Raw genomic sequence first — 20,764 nt, 5'->3', positions numbered from 1 at the left:
AGACCTGGACTAAAGCATCTGCCAACTCCTGGACAGTCTGTGGTGCAATGTGACGTTGGTGGATAGAGCGAGACATGATGTCCCAGATGTGCTCAATTGGATTCAGGTCTGGGGAACGGGCGGGCCAGTCCATAGCATCAATGCCTTCGTCTTGCAGGAACTGCTGACACACTCCAGCCACATGAGGTCTAGCATTGTCTTGCATTAGGAGGAACCCAGGGCCAACCGCACCAGAATATGGTCTCACAAGGGGTCTGAGGATCTCATCTCGGTACCTAATGGCAGTCAGGCTACTTCTGGCGAGCACATGGAGGGCTGTGCGGCCCTCCAAAGAAATGCCACCCCACACCATTACTGACCCAATGCCAAACCGGTCATGCTGGAGGAAGTTGCAGGCAGCAGAACGTTCTCCACGGCGTCTCAAGACTGTCACGTCTGTCACATGTGCTCAGTGTGAACCTGCTTTCATCTGTGAAGAGCACAGGGCGCCAGTGGCGAATTTGCCAATCTTGGTGTTCTCTGGCAAATGCCAAACGTCCTGCACGGTGTTGGGCTGTGAGCACAACCCCCACATGTGGACGTCGGGCCCTCATATCACCCTCATGGAGTCTGTTTCTGACCGTTTGAGCAGACACATGCACATTAGTGGCCTGCTGGAGGTCATTTTGCAGGGCTCTGGCAGTGCTCCTCCTGTTCCTCCTTGCAAAAAGGCGGAGGTAGCGGTCCTGCTGCTGGGTTGTTGCCCTCCTACGGCCTCCTCCACGTCTCCTGATGTACTGGCCTGTCTCCTGGTAGCGCCTCCATGCTCTGGACACTACACTGACAGACACAGCAAACCTTCCTGCCACAGCTCGCATTGAAGTGCCATCCTGGATAAGCTGCACTACCTGAGCCACTTGTGTGGGTTGTAGACTCCGTCTCATGCTACCACTAGAGTGAAAGCACCGCCAGCATTCAAAAGTGACCAAAACATCAGCCAGGAAGCATAGGAACTGAGAAGTGGCCTGTGGTTACCACCTGCAGAACCACTCCTTTATTGGGGGTGTCTTGCTAATTGCCTATAATTTCCACCTGTTGTCTATCCCATTTGCACAACAGCATGTGAAATTGATTGTCACTCAGTGTTGCTTCCTAAGTGGACAGTTTGATTTCACAGAAGTGTGATTGACTTGGAGTTTCATTGTGTTGTTTAAGTGTTCCCTTTATTTTTTTGAGCAGTGTATATAAATAAAGCGGACAACCTTGATACCCTTAGTATTGCTCTTTGTATTTCTTTTTTTGATAGCCTTGTAATTGATTCTATTTTGCACAGTGCTACAGTCCAGACGTATTTTTGTAAAATGTATTCAATCATGTCAATAAAAACTGTTCTAAAAAAAGATTATAGATTAATGCCAAACATGGTGCATTAACAAACTGCTATATGAAAGTAATTTAAATACCAGTAAACCAATAAGTATACTTCCAGGAAAGTGCATACACATACAGTTGCAAGAAAAAGTATGTGAACCCTTTGGAATGATATGGATTTCTGCACAAATTGGTCATAAAATGTGATCTGATCTTCATCTAAGTCACAACAATAGACAATCACAGTCTGCTTAAACTAATAACACACAAATAATTAAATGTTACCATGTTTTTATTGAACACACCATGTAAACATTCACAGTGCAGGTGGAAAAAGTATGTGAACCCCTAGACTAATGACATCTCCAAGAGCTAATTGGAGTGAGGTGTCGGCCAACTGGAGTCCAATCAATGAGATGAGGTTGGAGGTGTTGGTTACAGCTGCCCTGCCCTATAAAAAACACACACCAGTTCTGGGTTTGCTTTTCATAGGAGGCATTGCCTGATGTGAATGATGCCTCGCACAAAAGAGCTCTCAGAAGACCTATGATTAAGAATTGTTGACTCGCATAAAGCTGGAAAGTGTTATAAAAGTATCTCCAAAAGCCTTGCTGTTCATCAGTCCACGGTAAGACAAATTGTCTATAAATGGAGAAAGTTCAGCAGTGCTGCTACTCTCCCTAGGAGTGGCCGTCCTGTAAAGATGACTGCAAGAGAACAGCGCAGACTGCTCAATGAGGTGAAGAAGAATCCTAGAGTGTCAGCTAAAGACTTACAAAAGTCTCTGGCATATGCTAACATCCCTGTTAGTGAATCTACGATACGTAAAACACTAAACAAGAATGGATTTCATGGGAGGATACCACAGAGGAAGCCACTGCTGTCCAAAAAAAAACATTGCTGCACGTTTACAGTTTGCACAAGAGCACCTGGATGTTCCACAGCAGTACTGGCAAAATATTCTGTGGACAGATGAAACCAAAGTTGAGTTGTTTGGAAGAAACACACAACACTATGTGTGGAGAACAGAGGCACAGCACACCAACATCAAAACCTCATCCCAACTGTGAAGTATGGTGGTGGGGGCATCATTGTTTGGGGCTGCTTTGCTGCGTCAGGGCCTGGACGGATTGCTATCATCGAAGGAAAAATGAATTCCCAAGTTTATCAAGGCATTTTGCAGGAGAACTTAAGGCCATCTGTCCACCAGCTGAAGCTCAACAGAAGATGGGTGTTGCAACAGGACAACGACCCAGAGCATAGAAGTAAATCAACAACAGAATGGCTTAAACAGAAGAAAATACGCTTTTTAGAGTGGCCCAGTCAGAGTCCTGACCTCAACCCGATTGAGATGTGTGGCATGACCTCAAGAAAGCGATTCACACCAGACATGCCAAGAATATTGCTGAACTGAAACAGTTCTGTAAAGAGGAATGGTCAAGAATTACTCCTGACCGTTGTGCACATCTGATCTGCAACTACAGGAAAAGTTTGGTTGAAGTTATTGCTGCCAAAGGAGGTTCAACCAGTTATCAAATCCAAGGGTTCACATACTTTTTCCACCTGCACTTTGAATGTTTACATGGTGTGTTATAATAAAAACATGGTAACATTTAATTCTTTGTGTGTTATTAGTTTAAGAAGACTGTGATTGTCTATTGTTGCGACTTAGATGAAGATCAGATCACATTTTATGACAAATTTGTGCAGAAATCCATATCATTCCAAAGGGTTCACATACTTTTTCTTGCAACTGTATGTAGACGACACCAATTGCCTCAGCTCTCCTCTAATGCCTTACCACTCCAAAACATACAAGGTCTTTACAATGGTTAAACTCTAGGTGTCAAAATTCTGACAAATGTTTGCAATGAAAATGTAGATTATAAATCCAAACAAGTCAAACTTCTATCAACAAATGGACAAAGCTGAAATGTTTACACGCTTCATCCAGACGTACCTCGAAGGCAAGAATTGTTTTATTTCACGGGCTGGAACACTACATGATGTTGGAGTGTTCAGCTAAGTATGGACACCAGAAATGAACACACATATTAGTGAAGCGCCTATTTAAAAGTGACAAGAACGTGCTCATAAGTCCTCCGACTCATAAGTCGTAAGAAATACTTCAAATCATTGGATGTCAGCCAACCAAATGTGATCCAGACCTTAAAAATCCTAGAATATGTTTTTTGTTTTGAGTTACCAGAACTTTTTATGGGCACTAATCCATGCTACAAATAAGCAAAACTAAAAGTCTTTTTACGGAAAATGCACTAGCAAAAGAAACCAAGGTTAGGCACATACTATGATGACAGTCAAAAATAGACATATTCAGTATATTAACACAGGATATGTTCACTCTGCTGTTTGAGGTCCCATTCAAAGCCTGTCGGCAGTTCCACATACACAGCACAGCATTCAGCATGATAAATCCTGCACAACGGCATGGCTGCTGTTATAAAACAGAACACAGAAGCTGTGAAGAACATATGAGCAGAGCCTAACTGTTCATTAGTCCCTTATTATTGGAGCAATCACTTGAAAACATTGGATAAATGTACAGTATAAATGCAATGAATTTCCTCTCTATAATAAAAGCATCTGGCTAGCAACTTCTTGCTATCATTTACTGGATGTACGTAATATAATAAAAAGTTTTGCACACTAAAATTTGAAGTTCAGTGACAACATTAAACTTCATATAACAAATACAACAAGCTGTGTAACAAGATCTAAGTTAGTCCCCTTCTGGACTGTATGATGTAATGCTGACTGTATCTCTCAATCAAATGACATCACTTACAATCTCAGTGATCACAGAGTATAGCCCCCTAACAGATCTACATGTTGTGGTCACAGACAATGATTGGCATAGTGGTCTGAGAGTGAACAAGGCAGAGAGGCTCAGTCCGTGAAGCCAGAAGTAGTAATGGACGATGGCTTCCAGTATGCAAGCTCACACAGTGAAGCCTGTCAATCACTTGGCTGAATGTGCAGAGATTTCACTGAATACATGTACACATGTGGACAAAATTGTTGGTACCTCTCCGTTAAAGAAAGAAAAACCCACAATAGTCACTGAAATAACTTAAAAAAGCTGACAAAAGTAATAAATAAAAATGTACTGGAAATCAGCTAATGAAAATCAGCCATTGCTTTTTTTTTTTTTAAGTTTTAAAATATATTATTTTCAATATCAGAAAATAAACAGAGTAACAGAACACCAACAGTGGTGTAAATCGGTACCAGATACATATTCATAAGGATACAACAAGGTGTAAGAATATTGGTAAATAAAGGCAGTTAATTTCAGGTATATGAAACACTAGTGTACCTATACTAAGTACTAGGATACAGGGAGACAGTTATTATCCTATAAGGCGATATATAATTTTAAAAACCCTTCACTATTGTATTTTGCACATAGTCTAATGTTTTTTGTATTTCACTACCCTAAATTATGTCACCTCCTACTTCTGTTATCCCTGTCTACTTTTGTTGCCTCACTTTTAGTCAATTTGAACCACCCTACAACATGGGGCCACAGGAGAGGAGTCACGTGTGCATGCAAGGCAGTCCTGACAATGTATTTCAACACAGCTCTATGTTGACAGTGGGAAAAAGGGGATCAGTGGAAAAATACAAATAGGGATCTAGACTTCTTATCTGCAGTATTACTCATGTATTACTGCAGATAATAGTCTAATATCATAGTGACAGATTCCATTTTACCACCTAACTGTTTTGCCTGAGCTCAGCTCGGATAGTGGGAAAAGCACTTACTGTTCTGTCCAAGCACAGCTCGGGCCGAAGGGGAAGGGTGGTGTCTGCTTTAGCTGCTCATATCTCCTAATTGGTAGCAGCAAGAGACATGGGCCTGGTCTTGTATGAAAGACCAAGACCAAAATGACAGCATTAGCACAACATAAGCAGGAGATGTCACTGTTAGAAATAGAGTCAGGAATAAATGCGGAAAACCTGCTTTTACTTTCAGCTGCATTTACTGCATCCTGAATTCTAACACTGATATCGTCCCATGTACCGAAGATAATGCTGTGATTCTGGTATTGTTTGAAATCATGTCAGCTTTCAAACAATACATGAGCAGCTAAAGCAGCTGTCTCTTCCCTTCAATCTAGGGGAGGAGGGGTGCAGTTGGGGAGCTTACAGCCTGCAGGGGGAGAGAAAAAAATATATAGAAATGTGACATTATCATCACATAATAAAGTTATGTTATTTATACCACACAGTGAACACTGTAAGTTCCACAAAATAATTTTAAAATTGCAGTTTTTTTTTAAATCTTTCTCCCTCACAGTTATTCAATGCACTATATATACACCCCAAAATGGTTCCTAAGCTACAACTAATCCCGCAAAAGAAAAATTTAGGAGAATTTTTTTTTAAATTATGACTAGGGATGAGCGAATCGACTTCGGATTAAACATCTGAAGTCTATTCGCATAATACTTTGTTTGAAAACTGTACGGAGCGAGCGCTCCATACAGTATTAGAATGTATTGCCTCCTATGAGCCGAAGTTATTACTTCTCGAAGTCTCGCGAGACTTTGTATAATAACTTCATAAATCAATTTTTAATGCAAAAAAAACATTTCCCAAACTCGGGTTTGGTTCCAAGTGGTAAAGTAATAATATTCGGCTTATAAGAGCCAATACATTCTAATACTGTATGGAGCGCTCGCACAAAATAAAGTGAAATTTTTGAGAGGCTTTTTCCAATTTTAATGTGACTTAGGAGAAGGGGTTTTCCATTCTACCTTACGGCATATGAAAGGAAAAAAAGCATAAATGTATTAAAGATGCAGGTCCCACCTCTGGAACCGACACCTATCTCCAGAACAGGGGTCTAACATGCGATAAGACCTTTAATCTTTTATAAATTCTATAAATCCATCTTCTCTGAAACAAACATCAGATTGACTTTCCATTTCTCAATGTTAGGCTTCATGCACACCATTGTGGATCCGTGGTTTGCAGACTGCAAAATATATACGGTCTTGTGCATGATATTTTTAGTAAGCTATTCTACAAAACTGCTGAATGTACAGCAGGGAATTAGCTCACACTGCTCTCCTGGTACATGCAGTAATGTATGTGAAAATGTCCAACTGAAATGTGTATTCGGCTACCAGCAAATGTTTCGCCCCCAGATACAATGTAGCAGTCTTCCTCTTCTCTGAATAGTTAGGAGTTCAGTTCCTCTCAGGAATTTTTTCATAAAAGCCAAATACAAGTCATTTTCTTTCTGAACAAAGGACAAGATAGCAGTTGTGATAGTGAGTTAACTACCGTTTACCATTTACCATTTCTCAGCTGCTCATGCCTTTAAACAGGGGTTACCTGATCTTTGCGAATTCTGCTACACAATGGACACAAAACATTACCTACTTCAAATGCAGATTCTAACAAAAGCCTTAAAGCTCTTAACCCCATCCACTGTCCTCCTAATTGATTAACTTGTTCCAGAAATTGCATTCCTTGTTCAAGTCCAAAACCAAGAGGCACCTGGTGAGCAGCATGAAACAGGAAACTAAAAATGGCCCACCAGCTTGAATGAACAAAGCAATCTAGGTTTCAACCAAAACTCTTCCTTTTGCCATAGTGCCTTTTCTGTTCAAAGTCCTATCACTCCATCTCACGGCTGCTTCACAGCTGCTTAGAAATGCTACTACGTACTGTCACTCTGTCTAATGGTGTCACAAAACAAAGCCATTGAAACACCACCAATGGGGCTTCATTTTCCTGTTTTCATTACAAATATATCATTGAAAGCAGCCACTGCCTAATCCATTCAACAATATGGGAGTCTACGTACAGCCTTATTCTACATAATTAAAAAACTAATCTTTATTTCATGATGGAATAACCTTTGGATGGTAATATATTTTCCTCAAAAAGCATTTTATATAAAAAAAATCTGATTTAACCACCTCCGGACCGCTGTACGCACAGACGCGTCCTGGAGGTGGTTGATTGATTCCTCCTGGACGCGCCGGCGCGTCCTCTCGCGAGACGCGAGATTTCCTGTGAACGCGCGCACACAGGCGCGCGCGCTCACAGGAACGGAAGGTAAGAGAGTTGATCTCCAGCCTGCCAGCGGCGATCGTTCGCTGGCAGGCTGGAGATGTGTTTTTTTTAACCCCTAACAGGTATATTAGACGCTGTTTTGATAACAGCGTCTAATATACCTGCTACCTGGTCCTCTGGTGGTCCCATTTGTTTGGATCGACCACCAGAGGACACAGGTAGCTCAGTAAAGTCCCACCAAGCACCACTACACTACACTACACCCCCCCCCCCCGTCACTTATTAACCCCTTATTAGCCCCTGATCACCCCTAATCACCCCTGATCACCCCATATAGACTCCCTGATCACCCCCCTGTCATTGATTACCCCCCTGTCATTGATCAACCCCCTGTAAAGCTCCATTCAGATGTCCGCATGATTTTTACGGATCCACTGATAGATGGATCGGATCCGCAAAACGCATCCGGACGTCTGAATGAAGCCTTACAGGGGCATGATCAATGACTGTGGTTATCACCCCATATAGACTCCCTGATCACCCCCCTGTCATTGATCACCCCCCTGTCATTGATTACCCCCCTGTAAAGCTCCATTCAGACGTCCGCATGATTTTTACGGATCCACTGATAGATGGATCGGATCCGCAAAACGCATCCGGACGTCTGAATGAAGCCTTACAGGGGCATGATCAATGACTGTGGTTATCACCCCATATAGACTCCCTGATCACCCCCCTGTCATTGATTATCCCCTGTAAAGCTCCATTCAGACGTCCGCATGATTTTTACGGATCCACTGATAGATGGATCGGATCCGCAAAACGCATCCGGACGTCTGAATGAAGCCTTACAGGGGCATGATCAATGACTGTGGTGATCACCCCATATAGACTCCCTGATCACCCCCCTGTCATTGATTACCCCCCTGTCATTGATCACCCCCCTGTAAAGCTCCATTCAGACGTCCGCATGATTTTTACGGATCCACTGATAGATGGATCGGATCCGCAAAACGCATCCGGACGTCTGAATGAAGCCTTACAGGGGCATGATCAATGACTGTGGTTATCACCCCATATAGACTCCCTGATCACCCCCCTGTCATTGATTACCCCCCTGTAAAGCTCCATTCAGACGTCCGCATGATTTTTACGGATCCACTGATAGATGGATCGGATCCGCAAAACGCATCCGGACGTCTGAATGAAGCCTTACAGGGGCATGATCAATGACTGTGGTGATCACCCCATATAGACTCCCTGATCACCCCCCTGTCATTGATTACCCCCCTGTCATTGATCACCCCCCTGTAAAGCTCCATTCAGACGTCCGCATGATTTTTACGGATCCACTGATAGATGGATCGGATCCGCAAAACGCATCCGGACGTCTGAATGAAGCCTTACAGGGGCATGATCAATGACTGTGGTTATCACCCCATATAGACTCCCTGATCACCCCCCTGTCATTGATTACCCCCCTGTAAAGCTCCATTCAGACCTCCGCATGATTTTTACGGATCCACTGATAGATGGATCGGATCCGCAAAACGCATCCGGACGTCTGAATGAAGCCTTACAGGGGCATGATCAATGACTGTGGTGATCACCCCATATAGACTCCCTGATCACCCCCCTGTCATTGATTACCCCCCTGTCATTGATCACCCCCCTGTAAAGCTCCATTCAGACGTCCGCATGATTTTTACGGATCCACTGATAGATGGATCGGATCCGCAAAACGCATCCGGACGTCTGAATGAAGCCTTACACGGGCGTGATCAATGACTGTGGTTATCACCCCATATAGACTCCCTGATCACCCCCCTGTCATTGATCACCACCCCTGTCATTGATCACCCCCCCTGTCATTGATCACCCCCCCTGTCATTGATCACCCCCCTGTCATTGATCAACCCCTGTCATTGATCACCCCCCTGTCATTGATCAACCCCCCTGTCATTGATCACCCCCCCTGTCATTGATCACCCCCTGTCATTGATCACCCCCCTGTCATTGATCACCCCCCTGTCATTGATCAACCCCCCTGTCATTGATCACCCCCCTGTCATTGATCACCCCCCTGTAAGGCTCCATTCAGACATTTTTTTGGCCCAAGTTAGCGGAATTATTATTTTTTTTTCTTACAAAGTCTCATATTCCACTAACTTGTGACAAAAAATTAAATCTCACATGAACTCACCATACCCCTCACGGAATCCAAATGCGTAAAATTTTTTAGACATTTATATTCCAGACTTCTTCTCACGCTTTAGGGCCCCTAGAATGCCAGGGCAGTATAAATACCCCACATGTGACCCCATTTCGGAAAGAAGACACCCCCAGGTATTCCGTGAGGGGCATATTGAGTCCATGAAAGATTGAAATTTTTGTCCCAAGTTAGCGGAACGGGAGACTTTGTGAGAAAAAAATAAAAAATATCAATTTCCGCTAACTTGTGCCAAAAAAAAAAAATTTCTATGAACTCGCCATGCCCCTCATTGAATACCTTGGGGTGTCTTCTTTCCAAAATGGGGTCACATGTGGGGTATTTATACTGCCCTGGCATTCTAGGGGCCCCAAAGCGTGAGAAGAAGTCTGGTATCCAAATGTCTAAAAATGCCCTCCTAAAAGGAATTTGGGCCCCTTTGCGCATCTAGGCTGCAAAAAAGTGTCACACATCTGGTATCGCCATACTCAGGAGAAGTTGGGGAATGTGTTTTGGGGTGTCATTTTACATATACCCATGCTGGGTGAGATAAATATCTTGGTCAAATGCCAACTTTGTATAAAAAAATGGGAAAAGTTGTCTTTTGCCAAGATATTTCTCTCACCCAGCATGGGTATATGTAAAAAGACACCCCAAAACACATTCCCCAACTTCTCCCGAGTACGGAGATACCAGATGTGTGACACTTTTTTGCAGCCTAGGTGGGCAAAGGGGCCCATATTCCAAAGAGCACCTTTCGGATTTCACTGGTCATTTACCTACTTACCACACATTAGGGCCCCTGGAAAATGCCAGGGCAGTATAACTACCCCACAAGTGACCCCATTTTGGAAAGAAGACACCCCAAGGTATTCCGTGAGGGGCATGGCGAGTTCCTAGAATTTTTTATTTTTTGTCACAAGTTAGTGGAAAATGATGATTTTTTTTTTTTTTTTTTTTTCATACAAAGTCTCATATTCCACTAACTTGTGACAAAAAATAAAAACTTCCATGAACTCACTATGCCCATCAGCGAATACCTTGGGGTCTATTCTTTCCAAAATGGGGTCACTTGTGGGGTAGGTATAATGCCCTGGTATTTTAGGGGCCCAAATGTGTGGTAAGGAGTTTGAAATCAAATTCTGTAAAAAATGACGAGTGAAATCCGAAAGGTGCTCTTTGGAATATGGGCCCCTTTGCCCACCTAGGCTGCAAAAAAGTGTCACACATCTGGTATCTCCGTACTCAGGAGAAGGTGGGGAATGTGTTTTGGGGTGTCATTTTACATATACCCATGCTGGGTGAGATAAATATCTTGGTCAAATGCCAACTTTGTATAAAAAAATGGGAAAAGTTGTCTTTTGCCAAGATATTTCTCTCACCCAGCATGGGTATATGTAAAAAGACACCCCAAAACACATTCCCCAACTTCTCCTGAGTACGGAGATACCACATGTGTGGCACTTTTTTGCAGCCTAGGTGGGCAAAGGGGCCCATATTCCAAAGAGCACCTTTTGGATTTCACTGGTCATTTACCTACTTACCACACATTAGGGCCCCTGGAAAATGCCAGGGCAGTATAACTACCCCACAAGTGACCCCATTTTGGAAAGAAGACACCCCAAGGTATTCCGTGAGGGGCATGGCGAGTTCCTAGAATTTTTTATTTTTTGTCACAAGTTAGTGGAAAATGATGATTTTTTTTATATATTTTTTTTTTTCATACAAAGTCTCATATTCCACTAACTTGTGACAAAAAATAAAAACTTCCATGAACTCACTATGCCCATCAGCGAATACCTTGGGGTCTCTTCTTTCCAAAATGGGGTCACTTGTGGGGTAGTTATACTGCCCTGGCATTCTAGGGGCCCAAATGTGTGGTAAGGAGTTTGAAATCAAATTCTGTAAAAAATGACGAGTGAAATCCGAAAGGTGCTCTTTGGAATATGGGCCCCTTTGCCCACCTAGGCTGCAAAAAAGTGTCACACATCTGGTATCTCCGTATTCAGGAGAAGTTGGGGAATGTGTTTTGGGGTGTCTTTTTACATATACCCATGCTGGGTGAGAGAAATATCTTGGCAAAAGACAACTTTTCCCATTTTTTTATACAAAGTTGGCATTTGACCAAGATATTTATCTCACCCAGCATGGGTATATGTAAAATGACACCCCAAAACACATTCCCCAACTTCTACTGAATACGGAGATACCAGATGTGTGACACTTTTTTGCAGCCTAGGTGGGCAAAGGGGCCCACATTCCAAAGAGCACCTTTCGGATTTCACTGGTCAGTTTTTACAGAATTTGATTTCAAACTCCTTACCACACATTTGGGCCCCTAGAATGCAAGGGCAGTATAACTACCCCACAAGTGACCCCATTTTGGAAAGAAGAGACCCCAAGGTATTTCGTGATGGGCATAGTGAGTTCATGGAAGTTTTTATTTTTTGTCACAAGTTAGTGGAATATGAGACTTTGTAAGAAAAAAAAAAAAAAAATCATCATTTTCCGCTAACTTGTGACAAAAAATAAAAAGTTCTATGAACTCACTATGCCCATCAGCGAATACCTTAGGGTGTGTACTTTCCGAAATGGGGTCATTTGTGGGGTGTTTGTACTGTCTGGCCATTGTAGAACCTCAGGAAACATGACAGGTGCTCAGAAAGTCAGAGCTGCTTCAAAAAGCGGAAATTCACATTTTTGTACCATAGTTTGTAAACGCTATAACTTTTACCCAAACCATTTTTTTTTTACCCAAACATTTTTTTTTATCAAAGACATGTAGAACAATAAATTTAGAGCAAAATTTATATATGGATGTCATTTTTTTTGCAAAATTTTACAACTGAAAGTGAAAAATGTCATTTTTTTGCTAAAAAATCGTTAAATTTCGATTAATAACAAAAAAAGTAAAAATGTCAGCAGCAATGAAATACCACCAAATGAAAGCTCTATTAGTGAGAAGAAAAGGAGGTAAAATTCATTTGGGTGGTAAGTTGCATGACCGAGCAATAAATGGTGAAAGTAGTGTAGGTCAGAAGTGTAAAAAGTGGCCTGGTCTTTCAGGGTGTTTAAGCACTGGGGGCTGAGGTGGTTAAATCAAAAAAATATTTTTTATTTTATTTTTTAAATCATTGATTTTTATCCACCCTGATTGAAAGGTAGAAAACTTGAAATGGGGTGTCCAAGTTCAGTAAAAAATTCAGGAAATCACAGTAATTGTGCTAAAATAACAAAAGAACAGATATGTACCTCTTCTCTCCCCTGCCACTTCCAGTGATGAGCTCCCATCCTCCCTACTGCTGTTTGTTTTCCTGGCTGGAGCGGTGATGTTCTGGGTACTGCTGAGGCCAGTTATTGGCTGCATGGTGACCTGTGTGCAGGGAGCATCACCTCTGTAGCCAGGAAGATGACCTCAGAGGCGGGAGGATCGGAGAGCAGCGATGGAAGAAACGGGGAAGAAAAAGGGTAAGTACGGTATCTCTTATTGTTATTTGGCACATTTACAGGGGCTTTCCGAGGTTTTATTGAACTCGGACTACCCCCTTTAACCTCTTAAGGACTCGGCCCTATTTCACCTTCTGGACTTGGCCATTTTTTGCAAATCTGACCAGTGTCACTTTAAGTGCTGATAACTTTAAAACGCTTTGACTTATCCAGGCCATTCTGAGATAGTTTTTTTTTACCAAATTTACCAAAAATTAGTAAAAAAAGTTCCAAATTTCCAAGTTTCAATTTCTCTACTTCTATAATACATAGTAATATCTCCAAAAATAGTTATTACTTTACATTCCCCATATGTCTACTTCATGTTTGGATCATTTTGGGAATGATATTTTATTTTTTGGGGATGTTACAAACCCAATTTTTAGGGACCAGTTCAGGTCTGAAGTCACTTTGCGAGGCTTACATAATAGAAACCACCCAAAAATGACCCCATTCTATAAACTACACCCCTCAAGGTATTCAAAACTGATTTTACAAACTTTGTTAACCCTTTAGGTGTTCCACAAGAATTAATGGAAAATAGAGATACAATTAAAAAATTTCCCTTTTTGGCAGATTTTCCATTTTAATAATTTTTTTCCAGTTACAAAGCAAGGGTTAACAGCCAAACCAAACTCAATATTTATGGCCCTGATTCTGTAGTTTACAGAAACACCCCATATGTGGTCGTAAACTACTGTACGGGCACACGGCAGGGCGCAGAAGGAAAGGAATGCCATACGGTTTTTGGAAGGCAGATTTTGCTGGACTGTTTTTTTTGACACCATGTCCCATTTGAAGCCCCCCTGATGCAACCCTAGAGTAGAAACTCCATAAAAGGGACCCCATCTAAGAAACTACACCCCTCAAGGTATTCAAAACAGATTTTACAAACGTCGTTAACCGTTTAGGTGTTCCACAAGAGTTATTGGCAAATGGAGATGAAATTTCAGAATTTCAATTTTTTGGCAACTTTTCCATTTTAATCCATTTTTACCAGTAACAAAGCAAGGATTAACAGCCAAACAAAACTCAATATTTATGGCCCTGATTCTGTAGTTTACAGAAACACCCCATAAGAGGTCATAAACAGCTGTACGGGCACACGGCAGGGCACAGAAGGAAAGGAATGCCATACGGTTTTTGGAAGGCAGATTTTGCTGGACTGTTTTTTTTTTACACCATGTCTCATTTGAAGCCACCCTGATGCACCCCTAGAGTAGAAACTGCAAAAAAAGTGGCCCCATTTTAGAAACTACGGGATAGGGTGGCAGTATTGTTGGTACTAGTTTAGGGTACATATGATTTTTGGTTGCTCTATATTACACTTTTTGTGAGGCAAGATAACAAGAAATAGCTGTTTTGGCACCGTTTTTATTTTCTGTTATTTGCAACATTCTTCTGACAGGTTAGATCATGTGATATTTTTATAGACCAGGTTGTCACGGATGCGCCGATACCTAATATGTATACATTTTTTTTTATTTATGTAAGTTTTACACAATAATTTCATTTTTGAAGCAAAAAAAATCATGTTTTAGTGTTTCCATAGTCTGAGAACCATAATTTTTTCAGTTTTTAGGCGATTACTTTGGGTAGCGTATGGTTTTTGCAGGATGAGATGGCGGTTTTATTGGCACTATTTTGGGGTGCGTGTGACTTTTTGATCGCTTGCTATTACACTTTTTGTGATGTAAGGTGACAAAAAATGGTTTATTTAGCACAGTTTCTATTTTAAATTTTTTACGGTGTTCATCTGAGGGGTTAGGTCATGTGATATTTATATAGAGCCGGTTTTTTTATTTTTTGGGCGATTGTCTCAGGTAGGGTCTCATTTTTTGTGGGATGAGGTGACGGTTAGATTGGTACTATTTTGATCGCTTGCTGTTGTACTTTTTGTGATGTAAGGTGACAAAAAAATTGTTTATTTAGCACAGTTTTTATTTTTTTATTTTCTACGGTGTTCATCTGAGGGGTTAGGTCATGTGATATGTTTATAGAGCCGGTCGATACGGACGCGGCGATACCTAATATGTATACTCCCCCCCCCCCCCCTATTTTTTTTTACTTTATTTGGGGAAAATTACGTTTTTGTTTATTTTTACTTGAAACTTTTAATTTTTGGGGGGGAAAACTTTATTTTTTCAACTTTTTTTTCACTTTATTTTTTGTCCCACTTTGGGACTTCAACTTTTGGGGGTCTAATCCTTTACAATGCATTCCAATACTTCTTTAAGTATATTCCGCCGGTGATCGGAACAACACATGACGTATCGGTACGTCATGGGTCCTTAAGGACTCGGGAAAACCATGCCGTACCGATACGTCATGGGTCCCCAAGGGGTTAAATAACTCTTAAAGAAGTATTTCCATCTGAGACATTTATGTATGGCATATTCACTCCTGGCACCCTCATCTTTCAGCTGTTTGTGCCGTTTTGCAACACCCACTGAGGCAGCATGGTAACACTGTTACCTTGCAGCACTCTTCATGTCTATGCAGGTTTTCTACCACACAGCAAAAACACAGTGGCAGGTTAATTTGGAATTTAGACTGTGCACCCCAAATGTGGACAGGATTTGATGTGAGTGATGACAATGTAGGTACAGTGCTCAAGAATATACTTACTCTATATAAATGAATAAACTAAAGAAAAAATAATACATATACACATCCATATTCCAGAATTTCTTAGTTTTGGACACCCTTTATGGACTAAGATTGCTATGGATAGATAGATAATACAGCTATCAATGTGGATAAGGATATATAGTGATTGTAACTAATGCACAATGATTCTGAGTAAGCACAAGGTTCGCCTGCTCATGTTGGGTCCAATTCATGATTGACATCATTTTCATGTTCTACTTACAAAGACTGAAGGTTACGAAGGTTGTGGAAAGCATCACTTGGAACTTGCTTTAACTGGTTGTTCTGCAACATCCTAACAAAAAGACAGGTATATCAAATGATTGTAAAAAGAAAATGTATGCTCACGTGCAATGTCTAAACCTTTAACATGTAAAGATATCACACGACAACAAACATAAAAAACAATAGTATCAGTCTGCTCTTTCTCCAAAAGATTCCAGGACCTAGAGATAAACTACAGGAGGATGCATCAGCAAGCAGATTCCTGTAGGTCGCTGGCAGGTATTCACCTGTTTAGCAACAAAGTGACTTCAATAGCAGTTGCTAGTTACACAATGGTAATAACAACACACCGTGCAGACATATTTACTCAGCTGCGTTTTCAAAGAAGGCATTCTCATTTTGAAATCTGCATAAGTCACTATAAATGACAGTGGGTTCAGTCAGTGTCTTAAATGTCATTGTATAACTTATTTACTGAACTTTAGACTGTCTGAGATTAGGATCCAGAGCTGGTATAGTTTGTACAATGTAAATTAGATTCAGGTTCAATGCTAGTGCACAAAAAAGAAAAGTACAGTCGGGTCCATAAATATTGGGACATCGACACAATTCTAACAGTTTTGGCTCTATACTCCACCACAATGGATTTGAAATGAAACGAACAAGATGTGCTTTAACTGCAGACTGTCAGCTTTAGTTTGAAGGTATTTACATCCAAATCAGGTGAACGGTGTAGGAATTACAACAGTTTGCATATGTGCCTTCCAGCTGACAGTCTGCAGTTAAAACACATCTTATTTGTTTTATTTCAAATCCATTGTGGTGGTGTATAGAGCCAAAAATGTTAGAATTGGTGTCTATGTCCCAATATTTATGGACCTGACTGTATATAACCAGAGGCCCCTCCAGTTACCATATTTTAAAACATTTAATGGTCTTTCCTGGTACATTGCAACTTGAAACCATGTTCAACAGATGCTGCTGCCCGCCACTACATGTTGTTGACTGGAGTATTCTACCAATCAGCATAGTCATCTAATTGCCTGCATTACCTGTCTCAGGATGAGCTGCTCCTGGGGACACTAGGAGAGGACAGCTCCATTTTACTGTATGGTTATTTCACTAACCCTCTGTACTGGCCATCCATCATACAAGAGGTTGTCTGAGAGTTCAGATCCACTTCAACATAGTGGAAGATCCTGGCTAATGAGGCATCGGGGTTCTCTGTTTGGATATAGCTTTTATATTTGGACTCAAATAAAATTGGATGTTTTTACTGGATATTTCACTCTGTTGCTGAACCTTTTGTATTGTTCATTTTATTTTTCTGGTATATAAAATACAGGAATAGAAAGACGCGTCTGTCCTCTTCATACATTGGTGCTTTTTGAACCCTTTAGAATTTTCTATATTTCTGCATAAATATGACCTAAAACTACATTAGATTACTACATCCTAAAAGTAGATAAAGATAACCAACTCAAACAAATGAGTAAACATTTTAGAGTTGGTCATTTATTTATTAAGGAAAATGATCCAATATCACATGTCTGTGATGGAAAAAGTATATGAACCTTTTGAATTAGCGGATAATTTGAAGATTAAATTCAGGTGTTTTCAATTAATGGGATGACAATCAGGTGTGTGTGGGCATCCTGTTTTATTTAAAGAGCAGGGATCTATTAAAGTCTGATCTTCAAAGCACATGTTTGTGAACGCGTATCATGGCATGAACTAAGGAGTTTTCTGAGGACCTCAGAAGAAGAGTTGTTGATGCTCATCAAAAAAGTGCCCCTCAGCATCCACACTATTAGCTAGAGTAATCTCCCCACAGTGAATTCCTGATTGTAGTGTAAATTTATGGCCACCAAAGGCCACAACGAGGCAATAAGATTGGTTATCGAATCACAGACAACACCATTAGCCAGAATAAAAAGCCACTGCAAACAGTAGCTCCTGCTTAAGGGGAACCACTCGAATCCACACAATTAAACACCTTTTGATCTCAATGGGCACCTCATTACAGTTGACTGTAAAGGGGTCTTAGTCTGGGGACATTTACCCAGGAGTATGTTCAACTCAATATCGAAAATTATATAAGTAATGTGGCAAATTGTACTGGAAGCTAATGTTACATTGCGTCCATCATACATTTCATGCCAGATGTAAGCTATCATCACTAGATGTTCTTATTAACAAGCACATCTTTTTCTGTCCTGTATTTTCACTTTTTACAGCTGATTTAGAAGTCACGACATATCCATTTCTATTTTTTACCTACAAGGCTATGTAGGGAGTTCATGTGCTATACTATAGCAAGTTCTCTGGTTTATTGGTTTAAAAGCTCAAGCAATTTAGGCAAAAACACTATAATTAGTGGCCCAGGGCAATTAGGAACAGTAATCGGAAATATACATAACAAATGCTTGATCTACTTACAGAACTTTGAGACTGTTGAGTCCAGCGAAAGCTCCCTTGGGAATGTATGTCAAGTAATTTCCTGCAAGACGTCTGCACAGATTTTGAGAAAAGAAAATAACACAAGTAAATCCATTTCTCGTCATGTGGAACTCATTTGAGATTCATCTTGATACATAACTATTCAGCAAACAAGCATGTCAGGCGTAGCTGTTTTACCATCTTAAATACATAATTGTAATCCCTATGAGTAGGCAGCAATAAGAAATGTAAATGTTTTTTGTTGACTGTCCTGTATATAGCCTCATATGTGCTTTCAATGTGTGCGCCAAAAAAGAGGTCATCACTCAGCATGACCTGGTAGTGCACTGTGGCAAAGCTTTTCGACAGTGAATGATAAAGGCGTGATGTCATCATCCCTCAATATTTGTCTTTAACCCCTTAATGACCAGCTATTTTTCTTTTTTCTTCTTCAGTATTTTATTGTTTACACTGTGTATATTTCACACTAAATAACCTGTGAAGTGACTTGTTTTTGTTATTTTGGTCATGTGGATTATTAAAAAGTGTTTTGCTTGTGTAAAATATTAATTATTTTTTAATTATTTATTGCTATTTTGCAGGCTTTTTTTATTTAAAGATTTTCAATTACACTTTCAATTTTTTTTTATAATCTGATTAATAAATTACTGTCTTGAAGACTCGTCAGTGAGCAAACGCTGTGAGCGAAGCGGCATGAGGTAGGGGTGCGTGCCGCGCTCCTCCTCCATCCGTCCCTCCCCCCTCTCCGATGTCCAACGCTGACCCTAGCTGCGTCCGCTCTGGAGCTGGTGCTTGAGATAGGCCGTGATCCGCCGTCTGTGGAAAGTAGAAATCGCTGATCCGTGGGCTGGAGTAGATGCCCTGAGATGCATCCCGAACTGGTATGACCATTTATTTTTCCTGACCGGAGGGTGATGGAGTCTGGCTGAAGTTCGGATACTTATCTCCGGTGGGTGACGGGAGACGGTGGAGGCCTTGTGGTCCGGACGTGTGGGTGCGGCTGCGCTTCTTTCTCGCCTGAGAGGGAGGTGGACATCTCAGTGGTCCCCGGTGAATAGTCCGTTTGATGTGGTTACCGGTGGGGTCAGCTGTGGAGACTGGACTTGGACCCAAGCCTCTTGGTGTGCCTGAGAGGGGGTGAGTCCACAGAGGAATGCCAGCGGTGGTCCAGTGCTACCGGTGATTGTGAGGTCCCTCTGTCTGCCTCTGTCCATGTGTCTGGATGTTTTTGCCCGTTGTATTAATATCAGGTGCCGGGAGGCACTGAACCGCGCGATTTGACAAAATTGGGTGGAAGGGGCATATTGGGGGCTCTACCACTGCTGAACTATAGGACATCCGCATCTACCAAGACCATCAGATATTTAGTGGCGTTTGTCTTTATCCCCTTCTATGCCCTTTTGCTATTTGATATAGACTGCCATCTGTGACACATTGTTATTCAACCCAGAGTGACATTCGGGGGCAAAGGAGCCCTCCACTTATATATTTCGATCTTAAGTGGATGTAGATGTGGGTGCGATTTTGGGTACAGCTTAATGTGTTTTCCTACATACGCTATAAATGCAACTTCTATGCGCACGAAATAGGCCGCGGGGGTCTTATACTTAACGCGGGGTACCTCCCGTGTAGATCCGGATCGCCAGTGGATCTGGTACGGGAGGTCCTCCTGCATTGCATATTGCCCGGCTCTAATATTGAGATTCTTTTTGTGTGAATTTATATATAGTGGTCTCCTATTAGGCTCCCTAAAAATGCCGTCTAAATACCGTAAATCAGGAGGGATCTCTTCCCCGAAAGGTGGCCTGGGTGGAAGCCCCCAGGCACGATTAGATACATTTCTGAAGTCTCCACCACCCAAAACCCGGGAAGGTGTGCAAAGATCTGCCCCACAGGTTGAGCAGGGAGTGGTCAATACGGACCGTCCAGAGCTTGGTACTTTAAAAGATACCACGTCCCAGAGTGAAGGCTTTGAGAGTATTAATAAAAACTCTCGGATATACTGGGAGTAGTAAATTCTACCAGTACCTCTGTGGCAGAGTTGGCCTCGTCCCTTTCAATAGTGCAAGGAGATGTCACAATAATCAGAGATGAGATGACTAAATTGAGACTAAAGGTGAAGGAACTGGAATCTGCAGTTAACTCTGCTACGCTAGAGAACAGCCTATTAAAAAAGAGACTAGAAAAGGTAGATGAAGATTGCTCTTGGCTCAGAAGGAAAGTGATAGATCTGGAGGATAGGTCCCGTAGATACAACCTGCGGCTCGTAGGCTTCCCAGAGGGGGCGCAGAACAGGATAACCCTGCTAACTTTATTCAAAAATGGCTGGTTGAA

The 20,764-nt window shown here is 41.5% G+C and overlaps 1 protein-coding gene across 1 annotated transcript in view; it reads right to left on the bottom strand.

Moving 5' to 3' along the window:
* LGR5 (leucine rich repeat containing G protein-coupled receptor 5) overlaps positions 1 to 20,764 on the bottom strand; it is a 189,974-nt gene that overhangs the window by 53,023 nt on the left and 116,187 nt on the right. Inside the window, 2 exon segments of the mRNA XM_040409920.1 lie at positions 15,969 to 16,040; positions 18,410 to 18,481. Of these exon segments, the coding sequence (XP_040265854.1) occupies positions 15,969 to 16,040; positions 18,410 to 18,481 (144 nt within the window).

The sequence above is a fragment of the Bufo bufo genome, chromosome 1 (assembly GCF_905171765.1).
Source record: "Bufo bufo chromosome 1, aBufBuf1.1, whole genome shotgun sequence".
In the NCBI taxonomy this organism is placed as follows: Eukaryota; Metazoa; Chordata; class Amphibia; order Anura; family Bufonidae; genus Bufo; species Bufo bufo.
Note: the sequence above shows the minus strand (reverse complement) of the source record. Positions and strands in the feature narration are given on the sequence as shown.